This window comes from Nomascus leucogenys, chromosome 21 (genome assembly GCF_006542625.1).
Source record: "Nomascus leucogenys isolate Asia chromosome 21, Asia_NLE_v1, whole genome shotgun sequence".
Classification (NCBI taxonomy): Eukaryota; Metazoa; Chordata; class Mammalia; order Primates; family Hylobatidae; genus Nomascus; species Nomascus leucogenys.
The window spans coordinates 66995081-67019766 of NC_044401.1; the positions used below are offsets into that span (position 1 = coordinate 66995081).

General features: G+C 43.0%; 1 protein-coding gene across 2 annotated transcripts in view; it reads left to right on the forward strand.

Moving 5' to 3' along the window:
- PDZRN3 (PDZ domain containing ring finger 3) overlaps nucleotides 1–21549 on the forward strand; it is a 242725-nt gene extending 221176 nt beyond the window's left edge. For both annotated transcript variants that reach the window (XM_030801604.1, XM_012502227.2), the window contains 6 exons: nucleotides 2899–2986; nucleotides 12864–12962; nucleotides 14089–14151; nucleotides 15922–16023; nucleotides 18201–18317; nucleotides 19046–21549. In XM_030801604.1, the coding sequence (XP_030657464.1) occupies nucleotides 2899–2986; nucleotides 12864–12962; nucleotides 14089–14151; nucleotides 15922–16023; nucleotides 18201–18317; nucleotides 19046–20611 (2035 nt within the window). In that variant the 3' untranslated portion in view covers nucleotides 20612–21549. The remainder of the gene's footprint in view (nucleotides 1–2898; nucleotides 2987–12863; nucleotides 12963–14088; nucleotides 14152–15921; nucleotides 16024–18200; nucleotides 18318–19045) is intronic.
- The last annotated feature ends 3137 nt before the right edge of the window (nucleotides 21550–24686 follow it).

The following is a 24686-nucleotide window of genomic DNA, read 5'->3' on the forward strand; positions in this document are numbered from 1 at the left end:
ATTACTTACAAATGTTGTAAAAGTTGTTTCAGAATAAAATTTAATCACCCCAAATGGTAATTTGAAGATCCTGCAGTTATTACTAGAGGGAATGTTGATCATTCTTTTAAATAGACAACAAAGTAAGTTGTGTGTGTCAAGAGAGCCCCGGAGGTTGTGCCTTCTGCTTTCTTGGGTCTCATTTCAAGCCTGGATCCATGTAATAAGCCTACACATGCCTCATCTAAGTACTGCATCAACCAATTAAATGACAGCTGCAACTCAGCACGCCACATGGATTTCTTTACACACACCTCTTCTCTCAACTTATTTCTGCCAGCAATAAAGAGTCCTTCAGTGGCTTCAAGTCAGACAAACCTGATGCTCAAAGTGATTTCTAGTTGTGGAACTTGGGTAACTTACTTTGTTTTGTGGGGCTGTATTTTTCCTATATCAAAATGGAGATAACAGTATCAATCTCTTATCACTGAGGGATTAAATTAAACAATATGTGGGAAGTGCTCACGGGGCATATGGTAAGCACTTAGTAAATGGTAGCAGCGATCACCATTAATTTAGTAGGTGATGTAGAATATTCAGGAAAAAATGAAGAGCAGGACACTTTCTGTGATAGACTGCTGGCCTCCAAGGTGTCCAGTTCGACATAGCTTTTAACATAGCTTTTCGAGGCCAGGAACAGTGGCTCACACCTGTAATCCCAGCACTTCAGGAGGCCAAGGCGGGCAGATCACAAGTTCAGGAGGTCGAGACCATCCTGGTTAACACGGTGAAACCCCGTCTCTACTAAAAATACAGAAAAAATTAGCCGGGCGTCGTGGCGGTCACCTGTAGTCCCAGCTGCTCGGGAGGCTGAGGCAGGAGAATGGTGTGAACCCTGGAGGTGGAGCTTGCAGTGAGCCGAGATCGCGCCACTGCACTCCAGCCTGGGCAACAGAGTGAGACTCCATCTCAAAAAAAAAAAAAAAAAAAAAGCTTTTCGTGTGTGACTTTGCACATCTGAGGACACAGCCTCTCCAGCTGATGTTAGGGTCGCCCCTGTGTTTTCCCATCTCAGCTCCATCTCGGATCAGATCATCGACTTGATACATTATTTCAAAGGGCATTTTCACCTCTTACAGGAAAATCCACTGGGTAATACCTGTTGGATTCCTACTGGTAACTCAGTAGCTGGAGTGAGCATGTGTTTCCTGTGGTTTAGTCAAGTTCTGGATAAAGGCTTCCCCTTCATCCCTTGGTCTTAGTGGCTAGCTGTCATTGGAACCCAGGGCTCATTCCCCAGGCTTGACAGAGTAGGTTTGGCGGCAGCTGGTAGCATGAGGACAGGGCATCCGTCTCACATTCACTCACAGTGTGCACATGTGCAAAGAACTATTATCTCCTTTATTTCTCAAGACTGTCCCTTTATACAGATGAGGAACTGCAAACTCACCAGGTTCCACTGAGCTGATGGAAAGGCAGGTCAGTCAGACCCCGACTCCCAGCTCTGAACCACAGTACCCTGTAGTGGCCCATTCGATCCTCTGGAACAACTGGCTGATTCACTGAGTACGATTATCCAAACCATTTATCTGACGGACGTTATAGACCAAACTGCCTCACATTATTGATGAGGCCTTTAAGGCTACTTCTGACTCTCAAATGTTGACCTGTCACAGTGACGGGCCTTTTAGAAGCTAAACCTGTAATTTCCTCTTAAGTCTAGTTAACATGACATGACTTTTCCCCCCGGGGGCGACTTGAGAAATGTCAGAAGAGTCCAGAGGTCAGACCTCTTCAGGTTCTGGCTGCAAGGTCAGACAACAGCAAGAGCGTGTGTCGGGACTGAATGGGGAATGTTAAGTTGATGCTTGAAAGCCCAGACCTTCCAACAGTATCCTCAGTACTAAAAGCCCTTTAAGTGCAGGCAGTATATTTGCCCGATGGGTCCAGAAAATTGAAAGCCAGTCCTTGTTTGAATGGCCACTCATGTCTGATCTTTTGTTTCAAAACTAAGTGCCTGGGAGGGAAGACTAGAGCCCATTGATTGCTGTGCTGACCTTTGAGAACGTGAAGGTTTGGGTCCCCAGCCAACAATCAGAGGCTGAAGCTTTGCATCTGGCACCGTGGACTGTTAAGCTCCTTTCAAAGCCACTGATGGAGTATGTTATGATTCCCACTGCCTTTGCTCCTTGAGGTTCCATTAATGACGTTTCCAAAGATGTCGTGAGTTCTGTGGACTGTGTTTTGCATATGTTGTCCTAAGGAAACATAAGCTTTCCAGTCTCCTAGCAGAATGAATGTGTGTATACTCATTATATGTAAACATATACACACAGATACACTTATGCCTACATGTTTGTACGTACATTTCAACCATGTAAGTGCATACTGTACATTTGTGATACCAAACATATTATTGTGGGTAACATTCAAAAAGACACGATCCTAGGTAACAGCAGAACAGTTTCAGTCTCAGCCTTTTGAACTGATCTCACAGGCCAGCACATATCTTAGACTGTTGCCTGGGCTCGAGCCTAGTTCTCTGCAGAGATAAAATCTAACAATGAAGCAATAAGCAGTAAAATATTGTCCTGTTTCCTGCGTAGAGATGGAGTTACAAATTAGTCATGTTGAATCACGTGACTGGCAGGCTCCGGGATGGGTTCTGCAAACAACAAAGCCCATCAGGCTGGCACTTTGCATCTTAAGTCCTTCAGGAGGAAATGGACTAAAGGCAAATGGTAAAATTAGGATGATGGAGGTCCTGACCATGCTGAGAGCCCCATCCAGAGGGAAGTGAGTCATGAAAAGGTCCACACCCTGGGAATTGCTACTATGCCACTGGACTGACAATGGGTATAAGAGAAACAGATACTGACAATGGAAGCAGGGCTGTAAAGCTGTTGCATCTCTTTTCAGGCATCCCTCAGCCCATGAATACTACGATCCAAATGACTACATTGGAGACATCCATCAGGAGATGGACAGGGAGGAGCTGGAGCTGGAGGTATGAAGAACATCCTTGTCTCATTTTAGGAGTCATTATTAAGAAAACAGAATGCCTAATAAGTTCTCTATCAGTTTATAGATGCTGATGGAAAATAACAAAAGCAGAACCACTTTTACTCATGCCCTTTGAAAGGCACAACGGAGATTCTTCTTCCCTCCTTGGAAACAGAGCTTAATAATCAAGTCCCAAAAGCAGAAATGTAAACTTTTTTTTATTTGAATCACTTAAAAGATAGGACAGTAAATCCTGTCGTCAACCTTTGCATCCACATAATCCATACATTCTTGTAACTAACATAAGCCTCCTCACCTTCCTCCCTTTTATGTCATCACCACTCTTTACTCAAAGGCAGATGGCTGAAGAGTAGGTGGATAAATTACTCGAGTGAATGCTAGCCCGCCCTAACAAAAGGGTTTGTTCACTGCTTCACTTGCTTCAAGTTTGCTAACATTGATATAGAAGAAATTAAACAAGTCCGTAACTCTTCATAAATGTTATTTGAGGCCACACAATAGTAAAGATTCAAGATATGCTACATAATGTCAAATAGGTCTCTGTTAAGGTTTAAAATATTCAGAGGACACCAGGTTGCCAAGAGAGTTCTACTTTCCGTTTTCCTTTTAATAAGGGTGATAGAAAATACAGAAAACACTAACTTGTATAATATATTTATATTTTGGGGGAAACACTTTTATATTTCAATGGGGTTTCAAAAACTATAACAGCATTTTTGAAAGCTGATTTTATGGAATAAGGTAAAAAGACACCTGATGTTGACAGGTAAGCCCTTGGGTACCATCAAAAGGTCACCCAGGAAAAATCGAACATTTTATCCAATTTCATGGCTAACTGTTGTGTAATCTATGCTGTCCTACCAATACTTCTGAAGTCGAATTGTTTAGTGGCAGTAGGTTCTGTGCAAGAACAGAAGCAGTTGAATAGTAGAAAACAGCTATGTTCCTCAACTTAAAGTTACCAAGAGTTCTCATTCCAAGACAGAAGTTAAAAATCAATAAATGTGTGCAAACGATTACTTAACTGACAGTTAGCCAGATACAGTCAAATCAAAGGACTTTGTTGCCAGTGGCATGACTGACTCTATGCAAGTTTTCAAAAATTTAAAATTTTCCCTAAATGCACCTGGTCTAAACAGGAATGACGACTATTCTCACTATAAAAACTTGACTGTTTCTGCTTGCTGTCAGCCACTTACCAAAGTGCTTGCCATTTAACAATTGCTCCCGGAAATGTAGTTTTGTCATTTTCAAAAATCAGGATTCTGCCTCTTATTTAGTGTCCTATCACCCCAGCTTCAGGTCTGTTTGGTGAAGCAGCCGTGACTCCTTCAGGACACTTGTTCCTTAATTTGTTAATGTATGTTCCTTCCAAAGGGGGTTCATAATGAAATACATTTGGGAAATGCCAGATTGAAGAAAACTAAACAGATTTCTTGGAGGACTTCTGAGAATCTTGACTATCTAACTGGCATTGGTAAATCCCCTGGGGGAGTGGGCAGAATTTCCCCCACCTCTCTGGCCAAGTACCTGTTTATATCTCCTCAGTCTACAGTTCTCTGGAACACTGTTGGAGAAACACTGCTTTCCAAACAGAGGGCTATTTCATAATCTTTATGGGACCACACTGCTTTTTGATGATGTAATTGTGGCAAAGTAGAGTTCTTTTACAAAGCTGTAAAGTGTTTCAGAAGCTAGAGTTATGAAGTAGTAGAGACTTTGCAGTCTTTGGTATTTAGTTAAACTTGACTTTATAGCAGTGGGTTCTTTAGCCCTTTTTTTAGTTTCTAATACCTTTGAGAATCTGATGGAACCTACAGCCCCCCTCTGGAAAAATCCTCCTGTCTGTGAGAGCTTGCATATGGTTTCAGGAGATTCACTGAGCCCCCACAGTATCTGCCCAATTTGGGCCATTCTGCCTTACAGTTTTTTCTTATATCTGAATATCACCAGAACTCTTATGTGCTTTCTATTTCTCTTTAACTCGACTCAACTTATTTATACTACGGTAATTTTATTTTAAAGGAAACACTATAGCACTGCCTCAAGCAGAAAGTCAGCATCCATTGCCTTAAATAGAAAATCCCATACAATTAAATACAGTGGACACAAGCCAGTGTTATTAAATCCTGGTGCTCAATAAAGGTGCCTGCTGAGGTTTGGGAGCCTGGGGCCACTACATCCTGCCTTTTCTCTAAGGAGATTAGCTAGTATTAAAGAAGTGTTAAGACTAGCCCAAACTGAGTCTTTCTCCTCAAAGCATGAAGCACCTGAGAGCATCCTGCTTTCAGCAGGAGGGAGCCACTCAGAAACTGTTCCCTAGAACCCTGTTGTTCAGAGTGTGGTAGGAGGACCAGCAGCCTGGGTGGTCAAAGTAGAGCTCTCACCTAGAAGATGTGGGAACTGCAGAAACTTGGCCCCTCAGATCTTCAGAATCAGAATCTGCACTTTAACAAGGTCCCTAGGTACCTCGGTGCCCATTAAAGCCAGAGGACCCCTGACCTACAGGCCACAGGCCCAGATGAAGCAGCCCAAGCTATCATTTCCTCTTGTTCTCTTGAGTCACACCAGCGAGGCTTTGGTGGTGCCTTTCATTCACTGCAGTGTCAAGATGTGCCCCCCAGTCACGAATATTGTCCACACTGTCCATGCAGAGTAACATTAGCAGGGCCTAGGAACGACTGAGCCCCTCGTAGGCATGTGACACTGTGTTCCTAAGACTGCTTCTCTCTTTTCATGAATAAAAGCAGACACAACGCAGGTGTTTAGAAAACTAGTCTAGTATTAATATTTTAAGCTAGACCTTGGATGCCATCAGACTTTATATTCGTGTTTATTTTCAGTTCTGTTCATTTTACTGTCTCTTACATTAAATATACTGTTTGGCCCTAGAAATGCAAAATCAGGAAGTCACCACTCTGCCTGCCCTTAAGGAGCTCACAAGCCATTAGGACCATTAGACATTAGCTTTTCATTTCTTCTTAAACAACCAGAATAAGGGCATTCTCCGTCTCTAGCCCCTTTGAACGGTTACCCTAGAGTACTGTGAGTCCATAGCAGCCAGGAAGTCTTGCTTTAACATTTTGTCCACAGCAACTCAGATGTCACCAGGTCATTTCTCTTACCTAAGTACCTTCTCATAAAGTGAACCTGGCAGTTCTGGACAGATGTCGTCCTCAGTTCTGTGGTGGTGATGGCTCAGGCCTCCTAGGCCAGGAACATATCAGCTAAGGCCTATTGCAGCCACTCACCAGAAGGGTCTCCACTAGAGAACAGTAGCTGCGCCTCCAGCATTGCTCTGTTTCAGAGGTGTATCTCTCTGGTCAGTCAGTTCAAGAAGGTTAATTAATAAACCCTATGTGCTGAGAAGTGAGTTTCTTAATAAACCCTACGTGCTGAGAAGTGAGTTTCCTAAAGTGGGCCCAGTTTTCAGGGAGACTGGCACGTGCCTGTCATCCCTGCTTCTACACGAGATTTCTTAGAACAGTCGCAGTCTGCCTTCTAGATTCCATCCTGTTTTGTTCTAACTCTTGGGTTCAATTTTAGAAAAATCAGGCTGTTATTTAAGTAAGGGGCCAATCCCAACAGACCACTTATCATCTAAATTGAATTGGACTAAAGTGAGCGCCTTCCAAAGAACAACCAGTTCCATGGATATTATATACGAGGAAAATATGTATGAGTGTGTTGAGATATTATTAAAGCAAATGCACAGAGAAAAATAGATGTTCTGGCCAGACGCAGTGGCTCACGCCTGTAATCCCAGCACTTTGGGAGGCCGAGGTAGGTGGATCACTTGAGGTCAGCAGTTCGAGACCAGCCTGGCCAACATGGTGAAACCCCATCTCTACTAAAAATACAAAAATTAGCCAGGCGTGGTGGCAGGCACCTGTAATCCCAGCTACTCGGGAGGCTGAGGCAGGAGAATTGCTTAAACCCAGGAGGCAGAGGTTGCAGTGAGCCAAGATTGTGCCACTGCACTCCAGCCTGGGCAACAGAGCAAGACTCTGTCTCCAGAAAAAAAGAAAAGAAGAAAGAAATAAAAGAAAAACAGATGTTCTCCCTTTTAAAATACACAAAATGATCATATTTAGGTAAGTGTCAAATCCCTGTTATTATGAGACTGCGTAGAGTTAAAGGGATTACACCGAAGTGTACCCTAGGGTTGAGCAGACAAATAATTACCCATAAATTTTCAGGCACTGAACACCTGCTCTACATCTTTCTGTAGGCAAATAAGAAAGAAAATACATGCCCAAAGAAGGCTTTTTCTTTTGTCTATTGTTTTAATTTCCCAGGCAATTCATCAGTAGCATCCTATGTAGGCTGCGAAACTGCTGTCACCTGTATTGTATTCTCAGGATGTAATTCTGAGACCAGAAAGGAAAGGAAAACTACAATTTCAATAGGAGACTAAAATGCTCTCCAAACCTGGTTTTATAGAGGAAGCTAAGTATATCAGAAGGGAACCAGGATTGACCTGGAGATTATGCAGGATGCCCCAGCCAGTCTAGAATTTTTTTCTTTAGCCTTTGAGGCCCAGGACAAGGAAGGGATCCTTAAGGGAACCTTTCCTGGTCAGCCCCATCCTGGATTGAATTGGCTTCCTCATTACTTTTCCTGTGTAATCAGGGTCTTTGCCATTTTTTTGTACTACGCCTGCAAACCAGGACCTATCTTGGCCTGCGTGGCAGTGCCCCAGATCGTTACATGCCTCAATCTTTTCCCAAATGTCACCTCTCCAGAGGACCTTCCCTGGCTACTCTCTGAAGCACCCCTGTGCCACCAGTACCATTATTTAGTTGTGTTTTTTTTTTTTTTTTTTTTTTTTTTGAGGCTGCGTCTTGCTCTGTCGTCCAGGCTGGAGTGCAGTGATGCAGTCTTGGCTCACCACAGTCTCTGCCTCCTAGGTTCAAGCAATTCACCTGTCTCAGCTTCCCAAGTAGCTGGGGTTACAGGTATGTGCCACCATACCTGGCTAATATTTGTATTTTTAGTAGAGACAGGGTTTCGCCTTGTCTGCCAGGCTGGTCTCAAACTCCTGACCTCAAGTGATCTGTCTGCGTTGGCCTCCCAAAGTGCTGGGATTACAGGTATGAGCCACCGCACCCCGGCCCGTTATTTACTTCTTGTCTTTCTTCCCCACTAGAATACAAGCTCCCTGAGAGCTCGACTCTTGTCTAACTCATTTACTGTACATTCCCTTTGCCTAGACCATGTCTGGCATATAGTAGGCACCCAGGAAATATTTTTTGAATGAAGGAATAAAATGCCTTGTTACCCTATCTCAAACATAAGGTCCTTGAGGGAAAATGCAGTCTTTAGAGATATTTCTATATCCCACATAGCACCATCACTTGCTACAGAAACTGTTGAGCTACCTTAAATGTGCGCAGCAACCTGGACCAGTAAGTTGAAGGGTTATGCTTTAGTGGCCAGTCTTCCTGGAGGTGGATAAAGCATTGAAATTAGTCTTTGAGATCCCCTTTGATGAGAGTTTGAATCAACAAGGTGGAATGGCCCTCTTAATACTCTTAATTGGAATATCGTTTCAATTTCATCTGAAATGTCAGGCTTAACTGTTCATTTTTATCAACAGTCCATCTAGACCAGTAAGCAACAAGATAGCAGTAACAGGGGTAGCTGTAATCCAGATAATGCTGCTACATTATTCATATCAGTTTGATTAATAGTCTTCTTTGAAATCTTATCTCCATCACAGACAGATAACATATTGATAACTTCTGTGCTTTCAGCAATATGCTCAATTGTGTAAAACTAGATGAGAGTCACACAGAAATGCTGAGAATTTACAAACCACCCAGTAAGTTTGAGGAATTTTACTTTCCACTGAGCCCCAAAATATTGTATCTTGTTTTAAAACCACAGAATGGCTAAGTTTGTCGAAGTTCGATGACTTGCCCAAGGCGACCTCCCTCATTAAAGATGGAGCCAAACTGGTTTTTCATTTGGATCATCCTGCCTTGGACTCTCAAGCTCATTCATTCAATTTTATTGAGCACCTACCGTGCACCGCATACAAGTCTAGACACTTCATTATTCTGCTACTATTGCCTTTCTGTAATCTTTATAAGAAAACAAGGTAAACCATAAATCCATACAGATCCAGAGGCAATACCAGCTCTTACACTGTTGTTTTTCAAGAGCTTCTGAAAGTCTATTATGGATCACTCTGTGCTTAACTGTCAGCAACCAGCGTCTTCTCTGTGATGTTGAACCATCCCTTGAAAATTAAATGACCAAGGCTAAGTGGTATCCTGTGCCTTCTAAATGAAGCTTTTCTAGCTTTTGTTTAGAGTTCCTAAGAAGGGCCAGATAAGGCAAGGAAATATTATAGCCCACACCATCCTATCTCACATCAATGTCAAGTAAATACCTAGAGTAAGCTCCAGAATACCCTTTGCTTTTTTATTATTGGAAATGTGCTTCACCAGCATTTGTTCATCCAATATCACTGATCCTTTGATAACACAGACCACTTCTAAGATAGAAAACTGCTCCTGGAGTGCTGCCCTTGAAGTAGAACACTGCCATTCTTATGTCTGTTTTAAAGATCCCACTGAGAATTTGACCGTCCCCAGGATGGTTTGTCCTGAGAGGATTTGTGATGGGAGTTAAAGGCTAAACGCAGCGTTGGGCTCTACGCCATTCTGCTATTGTGAGGGAGTATGTGTTCTAAAATGAATACTAACTGGGAACAGAACTATTAATTGGACCCTCTTCTCTCCCATGCAAAAATGTCAAACAGCATTTATGGAGAATCGATTACTAATTTACTAAACACAGATGAGGTTAGTGGCAACGTATAAAAAGTATGTAAGGAAGGAAGCGTAAGTGGTTCTTGATTCAGGTGAAAATATCTTAAAGCAATAAATGTTTTGAATATCTTCTGTTCCAGCCTGAAACTTTGTTCTAAGAAACTTTTCTCCCTGATTAAAAAAAAAAAAAAGTCATAAAGATTTGTTGGAGGAATTGACAGATTCAGAAGGAAAAATGTACAGAAAAATCATGATTAGCAACATGAACAATGTCAACTACTCTATAGCTTAATAGTCCTCCAAATCTCTGTCAATCAAAATACTGACAAAAGATAGAACAGAAATGCTTTTCAGGTTAGGTTTTATCAAAATTGTATTCTAAAGTCTCGTGATATCAGGCCACCTACATGTTTGGTAGTAGGCCAAATAAATCTAATCGTTTTCTACGTAACAGAGCGTCACTATCACATTCTTTAGGAGTCTTTTTCTTACTTGAATACCCGTCGTACCTTACGCCTCTCAAATGGAACACTCAAATCTAGAAGTGTGTTACAGAGTTGTGCTTGTCAGACTGTGCTGAAAAGCCACAAGGACCAGGTTGGCTGGTTTGTTTACTTTTCAGTCTGTCTCTAACCAATACATGGTCCTACTGTGTGTGACTGTGTAACTCACCCCATCTGCGACGCGTTCACCAACACCTGAACTGGTCTACACCTTGTCCAGTGAGACAAGTCTGCTAATCATGCCCTTGGTTATCATGACAATGTCCAGCTGCTAATAGAGGTTTCTGAACACTTCCCTCAATTTCTGTGCTCACCTCGTCATGACCAGGAAGCACGCTTTGAGTAGTAGTAGTAGTAGAAGAAAGTCCAGTAGAACTCTAGAATCTTCTGTACTTCCTTGAAAGATAGTCACCTTGGCGGCCAGCCATTCAGAAAAAGCTGCAACTTGAATTCTCAACATTTCTCGTCTTTCTCATTTTTCTTCCTACAATCTTCCCACTGCTCGCTCTCTCTGCTTGGGTTGCACGTGGGCCTGTCTCAGCAAGATGTGTCTCCTGCAGGGATAGCACTGGGCGAGCTACATCTGTGCAGTCGAACCTAAACTGTCATGATATTTCGTTGATTCACACTAACCTAGAGGAAATGTCAGAACTGAAGAAGTGTTCCCTCTTACGCATATTCAAATGAAGTGTACCCTAAGAGAGACAGGGGGATGTGTTTGAAACATAAGAGGATGATGTATGACTAGTATGTTTGTGGTATGCAAATTGATTATTCCCAAGTATTTAGGCTTGCTCTCATTGTTAAATATGACCCTTAAACCCACTTAGTATATATCTCAAGAATGAAGAAATTTCCACTGAACTCAATTATCAGAAATTAATGGGGTTTCATTTAATGAGAATTTACCATATTGCTAGAGTTATAATTAGGAAACTGTTGAATTAATTAACATACTGGTGTTCAGAAAATCATCTTATTAAGAGGGGCACTGAAATATACCCACTCTGCCACAAACAACGTCTTGTGACTTCAGGCAAGTAACCATACCTGCATGTAATTATTATACTACCAGTGACCGTGGACTTTCTATGGGGCAGTCATTGTGCTAAGAGCTCTTGTGTGCCTCATGTTGGTGACTCTGGGAGGCAGGATGACAGGTACTAGTGAGGACACAGACCTTAGATATAATAACAAGCTCATGATCAAGCTGCTAGAAAGTGGGAGAGTTGGGATCTGAACATCTGTCTTTATAGTTCCAACTCTTCCCTACCACATTATACCCCATATATCAGCAAGAGAGACTGCTGAAAGTCGTTAAGATCGTGGCAGTCCTCACTTAAAACCTTTTGACGGGTTCCCATTATGTTGAAATAAAATCTTAGCTGCTCATGCTGGCCTATGGGCCCTGCCTGGTCTAGCTCTGCCACCTGGCCACCCTCAGCCCACTTCTCTCTTCCTTGAACATGGGGCTCTGGCCATGCTGGCCTAGGGCTTTTGCACCTGCTGTTCCTCCACCTGGGAAGTGTCCGTGGTGCCTGGCACCCTGCCTTTCATCAGGGAAAGTTCAAGAAGTATCTTCCAAATTATTGTTTTGAGCTTCTCCACATTGACAGCTGCATTCTCCTTCCCCTCTAAGAAGACCCTTGAGAGAGGCCACTAGGAAATAGTCCCCAGATAAAGTGGCACGAAGACCCCATCTCACAGCCCCTCCATTCTCCTGCTTGGTGAGCAGATAACACTAAAAATTAAACCAAAGGATCTGCCGGAGAACTTACCACATGGCCCTTCAAATAGGCTTGCAGCTTGGAGCTACAAAAACTTGCACAAGTCATTGGCAAAGTGGGCAGGGGAGTGACTTAGCCTGGCTACACTGAGAGTCCCAGGATGGCCCCCTAAGGCTCCAACAATTTCCAAAGTTCTGACTTCATTCGGAAGCACAGACTAATTGGCAAATACAATAGCATGTATCCCGCGTTTGGGCTCACTTTGCTTTTCTCTTATTTAATTTGCAGTAATAGCGACTGAAACTAATTTCTCAACTGTAAATATCACAGCTGTTATGGAGAACATTAATTGCACACTATCACATTACCCTCCTTTCTTGGATCAATTTATGTGTAGTCTGTTTGCAAGTTCTATGACTGTGAATATTAAGGGAATGCAATGTGAAATAATCTAACCAAATACATTGGAAACATTTGTACTGAAATGGCTGGGTGGTTTGGGGTATGGAAATATTCTTGTTTGTGGCAGACATTGAAAAAGTGCTTTTGAAAAGCCCTGCCCCAGAAGTCTTGATGCTGAGTAAAATATGGGTAATTTTTCTTTGGGGGATCAATGAAATAACTATTTTCAAAATGACTTTATATTGAGTGAAAGGTCAGAAATGCCCTAGGCATTGATCCTGTGTCCATAATCACTTTTTGTTTAGTAAGTTAACCGGTCCTACACAGTTGAATGCAAAGAAATCCTGTTCATCATTTAAAGATAATATTTTTAAAGCATTTGACATCCCCTCAACTCGCATTGCCTGCTGGAGTCTCACTGGGAATGGGGAATGCCTTTCTTTGTCTAGGAAGTGGACCTCTACAGAATGAACAGCCAGGACAAGCTGGGCCTCACTGTGTGCTACCGGACGGACGACGAAGACGACATTGGGATTTATATCAGTGAGGTACGAAGGCTGATTTTGTTTTTGGAACTATCATATCAAGACCAAAGGGTTTTTTTTTTTCTTTTATATGTTCACCAACCCTAACCCACCTCATCAAGAACTCTTTGGAAAGACACAAATTATTTTGTCCTCCTCATCACACTCCATGGCATTGCATCTTTCCACGGAGGTTAAGTTCTAATGTCAGTACTTACGGCAAAATTACCCTTGAGAAGCCTGCAAATCAGCCATAAAATGGAGCCATTTACATGGTTTTGTGTGTTTAGCCCCGAGGGAAGAGCAGATTCACATTTCCCAACTCATGTTCATTGAGTGGAATGGTGGATAGAATCACTTACACTTTTTAAAGCCTCTCTCTCACACACACACTTTTTTTTTCTCTTGGTGGAGTATATATAGTTGACTTCATATAAGTTAAATGTGACTTGTATGTACTTATCAAACTACATAGATGCACGCTGTTTTGATCTTCCTCGAGAAGATAATACAAAGCAACTGATTTCAGTATGGAAACTTTACAGTGCACACCCATCCTTGCAAACACAGAAACCCAATTTTGTCAGGAAATAAAATTTGTTGCTACAGAAAGAACTACTAGAGTTAATAATTATCTCTTTGGTTGTATGTCATCCACCAAGCTTAAGTTAACTCAGCCTTTCTGCATTTGGGGACATCCCTCCCCTTATCAGTCCCCCTTGTCCCAATTATATTTCAATTTTAAAGTTATTTTCCAAATTTTAATACAAGTATTTGGTATAAAATAAGGTGTGGTTGCTAGTCAACATAATGAAGGGTATCCTTTAACCTGTTCTACATCATTGATTTGATTTTAATTACCATGCATGCAACAAAAGTCCGCTGTGCCTCCTCAGATCAGCAGAGCCTGCACACACTGCTGTGTAACAGGGTTGCTACACAGGGATCCAAGAACCGGCCCTAGAAAGGGCTTAGAAGCAGATCAGCTCATGTTTGCCTCTCCTTGCACGACACTAAGTCTTGTTTATTTCTGTGCAAAACAGAAACACAGGGATGAGCATGACTGTGTATTAGAAATGGCTTTGAAAGTGCTGTTGCTTATTTTCATGCATGTCTGTGTTTGTGCTGAGATGGTCCATGTGTGTTTCAGATTGACCCTAACAGCATTGCAGCCAAGGATGGGCGCATCCGAGAAGGAGACCGCATTATCCAGGTAAGTCCACTTCCAAACAGTGGCCTCATAATGGGCCTATCACTAAAGAACAAACTGGTTCTAATGATAGGTCTAGGGTTGAAAATGCAGAAGTGGTTAAAGAACAGGGATCACAAATGCAGATGTGTAGTGAGGTCAGACAAGTTAAACTAATTGTGAGGCTATCTCTGAGTCATAAGACGCAACAGGGAGTGGTGAGGACTGAGACTAACTAGATGGGGCATGTTCTCTCCAAAGAGGGCCTTGCAAAATTTGAGCCAATTCTCCTCATTTTCTTTCATTCTATTTGGATCAAAACAAACATCAGTGAGCCAAAGTCAGGCCAACAGTTTTGAACTTGTGAACTAAAATAATTCTTGTTTTAGGTTTCTCTGAAAGATTAACTTTGGACCAAGCATTTCAGACTCTCATCCATAAAAGGGTACCATTTTTGGCAAATTTAGCAGAATCGATTGAAAAGTCTTAGAAATTTTCTGACTCAACATCTAACCATCCTGGAATCGCTTCTAAGGGTCATTACTTGACCTCGAGCCCTGTTGCTCCGTCTAGTCCAAATGAGACCCTTCATGTCTCTTTTGGCTACAACCTTCTTTAATCTCACAGAATTGAGATTCTTGGATTCATTGTGTCCACAAGCTCAGCTTTCTACCTCTTCTCATCTGTATCCTCTCATTCTTAATCCACTGTGTTTTTCTCACTGCATACCTCACCACAAGTCATTTTGATTTTCTTCTTCCACTGCCTACTCTGGGTTTCTCTAGCCTTCAGCCAGAACCTGTGCTGCTCAGGATCACTTGCCCTAGGGAAGTGACCCAAACCTTCACACCTGAAGGGTCAGGGTCCTCAGCATACTGCCTCTTTTTTTTTTTTTTTTTTTTTTTTTTGGTTGCTGGAGTTTTCCATTAACCTTTACTACTGAGAATGGAAGCACTCAGAGGTACTCCAAGGAATCTCCTAGGTTCCAGACACAATCCTCCCTGCCTCCACTGTCTCACAGCAAGCCCATCTTCCCTTGGTAATTGAGGGCAATCACTGCAACCAATAGAGTCACCCGTTTTGCTGCCTGTTGGCTCACTGGTGTAAGGAGGCACTTGGAAGGCTCCACTTCCAATTCAGTGGAACCATTGCTGTGTCGCCTGGAGGCAGCGTTCCACCAGGACTAAGACCTCCAGACCAGCAGGGCTGAAAGTCACCAGGACATGCAAGCAAAAATCCTGCAAGAGGGTTAATCAAGTGTGATAGAGTGTCACGCCCACTTGACCCTCCGCCTGGCCTGAAGAAGTTTAAGTGTCAAACTGGGGACACAAAACACCATGTATAATTATATTCCATTTTCTTAACCTCAGTTTCCATAATGTTCGTATCAGACCCACTGCTGCTTTTTCTTCTATATTATCCAATAATGTCTACATATACTCCTGCCTGAATATTATGTCTAATTTCTTCCATGTTCCCTCCGCACAGCATTATGGTTTTTCTCAGTACCGTCTTCTGGAGGTCCAGCCCCTTCTGTTCACACCCTACACATCACAGTCACCTCATGAACTACACTCATGGAGGCTCCCTTATAGACCAGAGAAACTGCATTGGTCTGAGCAAGACCTTTCCTTCCTAACATCAGTATTCTTTTCCAGCTACAGGGAAGTTTTATGTTTTAGCTGTGAGTGGGTGACAAATGCAAGTCTGAAATAAAATAGAATGATTTTGCACCATCTAATCATGCTATTTGTCTCCCCACTCTCCCCGCCCCTCCCCCTTTTTTTTTAAAAGATTAATGGGATAGAGGTGCAGAACCGTGAAGAGGCTGTGGCTCTTCTAACCAGTGAAGAAAATAAAAACTTTTCATTGCTGATTGCAAGGCCTGAACTCCAGGTAAATCGGCTTCCTACAGATGAAACTGGGTCTGTATTTCTAAAATCAAAAGATCCCCAGGCCTGCAAAAGAGCACCTGAGTATTGGCTGTGAACTTGAAGGTGCTTTGTTCCCTGGAAATGTAATCAAATTTGCTGTGACTCAGAATTCACTTTATGATTTAGCCATTTAAGGTTAGTTAGATACCCACCCTGGCATCTATACTGAAGGCCCACCACGTTCGTTAATGCAGGGATCATAGGGAAGGAAAAGGAAACAGAATTGAATGGAAAACACAACCGGAGTCACGTCAAGACATTTGACTTCCCAAGGCTTGACATATGTTCCAGCCTTGATCTGTGCAGGTTCCATTTACAATAGCAGAGTATGGGGAATTAAAACTTGCTCTTTCAAATTAAAAGAAACATTGAATGATAAATAATTAAAACTGATACGACCACTGAATAAGTGCTAGGCCCTCTGTGGAGCACTTTACACACAGGAGAGCCTTCCCAGGAGATGGAAGTTTCCAGAGGTTCAAAAGTTACCCAGGAAAGGCCCAGAAGGAGGGTGATAAAGCAGGGAGGGGTTCAGGCCCAAGTAATCTGATTCAGAAACCACCGTGTTGTAATAACTGCTTCCACAGAAGGAATCATGAGCTCATCCAGGTGGCACTCTTGATCCACTTAGAATGGCTCCAGCAACACATCTAGGGCAATCCAGTAGTAGATCTCTTTAGGTATGTGTATTAGTCCATTTTCATGCTGCTGATAAAGACATACTCGAGACTGGGTAATTTATAAAGAAAAAGAGGTTTCATGGACTCACAGTTCCACGTGGCTGGGGAGGCCTCACAATCATGGTGGAAGGCAAAAGGCACCTCTTACATAGCAGCAGGGAAGACAGATGAGAACCAAGCAAACGGGGTTTCCCCCTTATAAAACTGTCAGATCTCATGAGACTGACTCACTGCCACGAGAACAGTATGGGGGAAACTGCCCCCGTGATTCAGTTATCTCCCACGAGTTCCCTTGCACAACACATAGGAATTATGGGAGCTACAATTCAAGGTGAGATTTGGGTGGGGACAGCCAAACCATGTCAGTATGAAACCCAATTGAAAAAGTAGCCTAGAGACAGTGGCATACAGGGCATCTGATTCTCCACAGATGGGAGCCTCATGAGCTCAAAGGGAACTTCAGCAATCAACTCACCCACAGTCACAGACTTTTTCTTAAAGGGCCAGATAGATAGTAAATGTTTGACTTGGGTGGCCATACCATCTGTGCCATAACTGCTAGACTCTGTCACTCTAGTGCAAAAGCAGCCATAGACAATTATGTCAGCGAATGGGCATAGCTGTGTTCTCATTCAACTTTTTTTTTTATTATTTATAAAAATACCAGGCTGGATTCAGCCCGTGGGCTATAGAGTGCCACCTTCTGAATAGTTCACTCTTTTGGGCAAGGCAGATAAAGGCCTCTTAAAAGTGATATCCAGCCAGGCTCAGTGGCTCACGCCTATAATCCCAGCATTTTGGGAGGCCGAGGCAGGACGATCACTTGAGGTCAGGATGAGGCCAGCCTGGCCAACATGGTGAAACCCCATCTCTACTAAAAATACCAAAATTAGCTGGGCGTAGTGGCACATGCCTGTAATCCCAGCTACTCGGGAGGCAGAGGTTGCAGTGAGCCGAGATCGTGCCACTGCACTCCAGCCTGGGAGAGTGAGATTCTGTTTCAAAAAAAAAAAAAAAGTGATATCTTGCCCAAGCCAAACAGCTAGTTACTGTATCAGAAAGAACTCTTTTCCTACTAAAAATCGTTTTTCTATGGGACCTGTTAAACTTGTGTCTGGTCCAGCAAGCAGGTGGAACAGCTAAATCTACCTGGCCCTCCTACACAGGTGTCCTACTGCACTGAAAGTAGCTGAGATGGATGAAAGAGTTTCACCCTGAAATAAAAAAAATCATGGATATTAAAGACTTCCCCAGATGTAGTGTAGGGTTGGAGGTCTCTTTAATGTAAGGGTGGGATAGTTTCCTGACTTAACAGCAAATCATTGGGCAGACTGCATTTTGATGACTCTTGGAGGAAGCCCTAGAAATATTTTCCCCCAAGGTAATGTCATTTTTAAAAAAACATAAATGAACATGAAAGGAAACTTCTAAGGCATGTGTTGGCTGCTCTTGCCTGCAGCTGGATGAGGGCTGGATGGACGATGACAGGAACGACTTTCTGGATGACCTGCACATGGACATGCTGGAGGAGCAGCACCACCAGGCCATGCAATTCACAGCTAGCGTGCTTCAGCAGGTAACGCCCACGCACCAGTCCCTGACACTCTGCCCTGCTGAGCTAGAGGAAAATCTGCTTTCTCCATCTCCCTTTATGGTGCTAAAAACCATCAGAAGCCCATCCACCTGGAAGACAGCAAGAAAACAGCCTCAAGTACTTTTCTATTTGAGCACCAGACCAGTGAAATGCAAGCTGGGACTGTCCCTAGCTAAGCTTTTAAATCTAAGCAACATTGCCAAAGCAAAGCTGACCTTCTGATAATTTGTTTGGAAAACATATGCGTCGGCATTACCATAGATTGCAAAAAGCCATGTTTTCCAAAGTAAAGCAATCCCCTCTGTTTAACAAGAGCTGCTTGGCGCTCTCTAGCTCCCTACTATGCTACTACCATTGTCAGTCTTAATGAGCCACTTACTGAATCCTGTATGAGCTAACCAAGGACCTTTATACATCCGACCTGTGTACTGATTCATTTAACAGAATCATTCATTGAGATAAAGTGACTATTATTATCCTCATTTTACAAAACTGAGGACAAGAACAAGAATAAGTGACTTGCCCAGGTAGATATGGGTAGGTGTGGCTAAGGCCCACGCTCTTGACGCGGTCCTACTGTCAGATGCTGTCCCTTGGCCTTATAAATGTACAGCTTGCCCTATCCAGAAACACTGCAAGGAAAGATCAAACCTGAGTACCTGCTGCGCAGGCCTCCCTCACTGTGACCCTTTGTTCTTGTTTTTATGCAGAAGAAGCACGACGAAGACGGTGGGACCACAGATACAGCCACCATCTTGTCCAACCAGCACGAGAAGGACAGCGGTGTGGGGCGGACCGACGAGAGCACCCGCAATGACGAGAGCTCGGAGCAAGAGAACAACGGCGACGACGCCACCGCATCCTCCAACCCGCTGGCGGGGCAGAGGAAGCTCACCTGCAGCCAGGACACCTTGGGCAGCGGCGACCTGCCCTTCAGCAACGAGTCCTTCATTTCGGCCGACTGCACGGACGCCGACTACCTGGGGATCCCGGTGGACGAGTGCGAGCGCTTCCGCGAGCTCCTGGAGCTCAAGTGCCAGGTGAAGAGCGCCACCCCTTACGGCCTGTACTACCCTAGCGGCCCCCTGGACGCCGGCAAGAGTGACCCTGAGAGCGTGGACAAGGAGCTGGAGCTGCTGAACGAGGAGCTGCGCAGCATCGAGCTGGAGTGCCTGAGCATCGTGCGCGCCCACAAGATGCAGCAGCTCAAGGAGCAGTATCGCGAGTCCTGGATGCTGCACAACAGCGGCTTCCGCAACTACAACACCAGCATCGACGTGCGCAGGCACGAGCTCTCAGACATCACCGAGCTCCCGGAGAAATCCGACAAGGACAGCTCGAGCGCCTACAACACAGGCGAGAGCTGCCGCAGCACCCCGCTCACCCTGGAGATCTCCCCCGACAACTCCTTGAGGAGAGCGGCGGAGGGCATCAGCTGCCCGAGCAGCGAAGGGGCTGTGGGGACCACGGAAGCCTACGGGCCAGCTTCCAAGAATCTGCTCTCCATCACAGAAGATCCCGAAGTGGGCACCCCTACCTATAGCCCGTCCCTGAAGGAGCTGGACCCCAACCAGCCCCTGGAAAGCAAAGAGCGGAGAGCCAGCGACGGGAGCCGGAGCCCCACGCCCAGCCAAAAGCTGGGCAGCGCCTACCTGCCATCCTACCACCACTCCCCATACAAGCACGCGCACATCCCGGCGCATGCCCAGCACTACCAGAGCTACATGCAGCTGATCCAGCAGAAGTCGGCCGTGGAGTACGCGCAAAGCCAGATGAGCCTGGTGAGCATGTGCAAGGACCTGAGCTCTCCCACCCCGTCGGAGCCGCGCATGGAGTGGAAGGTGAAGATCCGCAGTGACGGGACACGCTACATCACCAAGAGGCCCGTGCGGGACCGCCTGCTGCGGGAGCGCGCCCTGAAGATCCGGGAAGAGCGCAGCGGCATGACCACCGACGACGACGCGGTGAGCGAGATGAAGATGGGGCGCTACTGGAGCAAGGAGGAGAGGAAGCAGCACCTGGTGAAGGCCAAGGAGCAGCGGCGGCGGCGCGAGTTCATGATGCAGAGCAGGTTGGATTGTCTCAAGGAGCAGCAAGCAGCCGACGACAGGAAGGAGATGAACATTCTCGAACTGAGCCACAAAAAGATGATGAAGAAGAGGAATAAAAAAATCTTCGACAACTGGATGACAATCCAAGAACTCTTAACCCACGGCACAAAATCCCCGGACGGCACTAGAGTATACAATTCCTTCCTATCGGTGACTACTGTATAATTTTCACTTCTGCATTATGTACATAAAAGAGACCACTACCACTGGGGTAGAAATTCCTGCCTCGTTCAATGCGGCAAGTTTTTGTATATAAAAGATAAGTACGGTCTTCATGTTTATAGTCCGAATTTGCAAACCCTACAACTCTGGGTGTCATAGGTCTATTTTAAGGGAAGAGAGAGAAAAACACCCTTACTATCTTGGAAGGCAATATTAACAAACAGAGCTTTTTTCAAATAGCAATTGTACTTTTCTACCTGTACCCTTTTACATAAAGTGTTTAAATTTCAGAAAGATCTTTTATTAAGCATACTTTCACAGAATAATTTGTTTAAACTATATTCATATAAAAAAGTTAAACACGCTTTTTTTTCCTGCCTAAAACACAAATACAACTGCCAGTATGTATTTTTAATGGAACCCTATTTTATAATGTTACGTTACTGAATGTGTTTCATATGCGTGACCGTTAAGATATTGTTATTTAGGTGAAGGTTTCAACTCAAAACCACCCAACCCGGTGGTTAACGATTTAATACATATAACCAAACGGGCAGCGTTTAGAGTTGGGATATACATTTAAACATTTTCCTGGTTAAGGTTCCCAAGACAGTGTAAAGGTTTTAGCAGAAAGCAAAATATCTTGCAGCTTTATGGAAGTTTAAAGCATGTTTGCAAATATTGCAGCCCATTGAAAGAATTTGCATGTACAGGAAAGTTGTGGAAGGAGACGGTTTGTGGAATTTTAAGTGCTCATTGTAGTAAACTTTTGCTTTGTAGATTTGAACGTACAGGCTTATACAGGCAAGTTCACAAAATCATGATTAGTTACAAACAGTAAAATGAAGTTAAAATAAATTATTATTTTCTATTTGATATGTTTTGATGTGATTCCTCATTTTGCAGTGGTGCCTATAAAATAAAAGCCTTTTGCAGTGTTTGCTTCTTTTCCCTTGGTTGTGGTTATATTACATGCTACTTTGGAAGGATTTAAATATTTTAGACCATCTGATGTCTTCACATTCAGCCTCAAACCTAATGATGGATATAAAGCCAAGGTCTAGCAGTGAAGAATACAGGGTCAAATTTACCATACAACCCTGCATTCTGACCGCCTGTCTCACAGAAAGTTTCAACCTGGCCCAATATCCTATAAACAAGAATAGCTATGAGCAAGTTTATCAATCAGGGTCATGTTTACAGTGAAATCTCTTTTCGTTTATTGCAACCATTACTGCCTGTCAGTAGTAACTAACAACTCCAGGTGGCTAGGTCCAGCTTTCCATTTCTAAGATGCATCTGCAAATCAGGCAATATTTTCACAGAATAACAGGGGTCACCAAACGGGGTGGGCTTCAAATCTGGTATCTTTCTGACTACTGCAACCACCAGGATCCTAAATAATGAATTTGCTACAAATTGTTTCCTGATTCATTGTAATGTTTACACCAATTTCGGCTGTAATACTTACTGAAAAAAAATTAAGATAAAGAAAGATAGGATTAGGGAGGGTGTCATTTTTATTTGCCATGATGCCCTACATCTGGTTTACTCTCCAATCCAAATGGAATTTGGATTGAAATGACCAGGTGTTTTAGGCATTTCAGACATATATTTCTCCCACAGACCCTGCTGGAACCACAATCCCTCCTTTGGGGCCAGAATCTTGAGACTAATTAGTAGTCACGCTTTTAATAAAACAATGAAAATAAAACACTGAAATACTTATTCCTCATTATTAAGATGTCTGTTCATTACCTCTTCAGAACCAGGCATTGTTAAGATAATTACATCTGCTACATTATTTTAATCAGCCCTCCAAGGTGAAATTTTTGCAAAGAGAGTACTATTAGGGCCTTGGTTTTCCAATATTCTCCAAGTTTTAACTTTCCACAAAATCTGGTCCTTACCTCCCAGGAGAAGCTACCCTTTCCCAGCCATGTCACCTCATACCCTGTCTTCCTAGTTAATGTTTCACAGTGAACAAACATCAGTCAGATGAATTGTAAATTGCTGCAAAGCGTATGAGTTTATATGGGGAAATAGCTTTCCTCCCCTTGTGTGTTCTCACTGAAGGCCAGAGGAGGCTACATGGCCACAGGAACAGTCAAGCACAGGGGTTTCTAACCAGGTCTCCCCACGTGTCTCTGGATTTGGGGGTCAGCTCGTGCACTTATGAAAAAGTAGAGGGAAATAATGGCATGCATTCAAATCCAATTCTAGATCCTTTGATTTCAACTTATTTTTAAATCACTTTATCATCTAGATATACTTAGTCATAACATGCAGCGTAATATGAGGCTTCCCAAATCTAATTTAGCCAATTAACTTCTAAAAGAAATTGGAAGAGATCTTAGAAATCATCACTTTATCAATGAACGGGCACTCAGGGAGGCAAAGAAATACAGTGCAGCTCATTCATAACCGAACTGGGATTTGAACTCAGAACCCAACACCTGGTTCCACAATTCTTAGCACCCCATACTCTGAAGAATTGTCCTCATGTGCACAGTTAACTTAAATGCATTAGATCATGTGCCCTCAACCAAAAAACAAATGCATTTCACCAGTGGATGCCCCGGAGTGAACATAAGAGGAATCATGAATCTGCCATTTCTTCAACAAGCATGAGCTCCAAGTGCCTCACTTCTGAGCTGGCGGTCGGGATGAACATTTTCCTGGGTAATAGTGATGAGACAATTTCTAGCTTCTGTTCTCACTGATGTAAAGCCCTAGCTTCTGTGTAAACAGAACGTCCACTATAACAGGACTTTCTACCGCCCTGGCTGCATGTACTTTACACTTCTTGGACCCATTGAAGGATCTGATGGAAGCTATAGATTCTATCTATCTGCAGAAAATGTACTTATAATGAATAATACATTAAAAAATGCATATAATCAGAGACTTCACATGCCCCCAAAGTCCTTTCACAGATCCCCTCTAAGCATGTAAGAACGCCAAGTTTACAATAACCGAATTTGATAGCCTTATAGGTTTATTTCTCAGACTTTTATTTCAGCTGCATCTTATAGCACACTATTTGATTTGAATGCCTACTTTTAATATCAAAGACTACTTTTCTTCCTATTAGAACTATATTGTTTAACGCAATTAAAATATACCAAATCACTAGTACCTATACTCTTCCAGTCATTGTGCAGTTTTTCTCACAGCTACATAAATTGAGGAACGATGAATACAGATTTCTGATTCTCCATAGCAGCCACCCCACTGGCTGGATGACTCAGGTTTAAACTAATTCTAAAATACAAAAGGAAGGAAATGAGAATGTTTTGACCATCTAGAGCTGCACTGCCCAATACCATAGCCACTAGCCACATCTGGTCATTAATCAGTTAAAATGCGGTTACTCCAAATTGAAATGTTCTGAGAAAATGGATTTCAATGACTTTGTATTTAAAAATGAAAAATATTTTGATAATTTTTACACAGAAATCATTTTACATATGTTGGATTGAATAAAATACATAGTTATCACTAATTTAACCTGTTTAACTGTTTAATGTGAATGCTAGATTTTTAATTACCTACGTGGCTTGCATTACACTTCTATTGGGCAGGACAGATACAGAAAATATCGGGCAAGTACATGCTAAACCCTTGCCCTCATCATCTCACTAAATCCTTGGAGCAGTTCTATGAAGCAGATGCTTTATCAATAGTTTAGACTCAGATTAAGAACTTTGCCCAGACAAGCATGAAGACGTGATTTGAATTGGCATCTGCCTAATACCAAACCCTTTACCTGTGCTTCCATCTCCTCCTAAGAAGCAATTCAAAGTATGTTCAGTTTAGGTTAATATTTGTAACATATTCATAATCACAAAGAAATTACTTCAAAGTAAGCAAGCATTTCACTCAGTTCCCTTTGAGTTCTAAATTGCAGAATATTCTAACTCTCGGCAAGAACACATGACAATGCATAGATATCTAGTGATGTGGGGGCACAAGCTAAGTTTTTCATCTTTTAAATGGAAACAGGAGATCCCAAATAGCAAAAATCACAAATATGATAAGGTGGGATTATACATCGCCTAAGGAATACTAGTTGGAG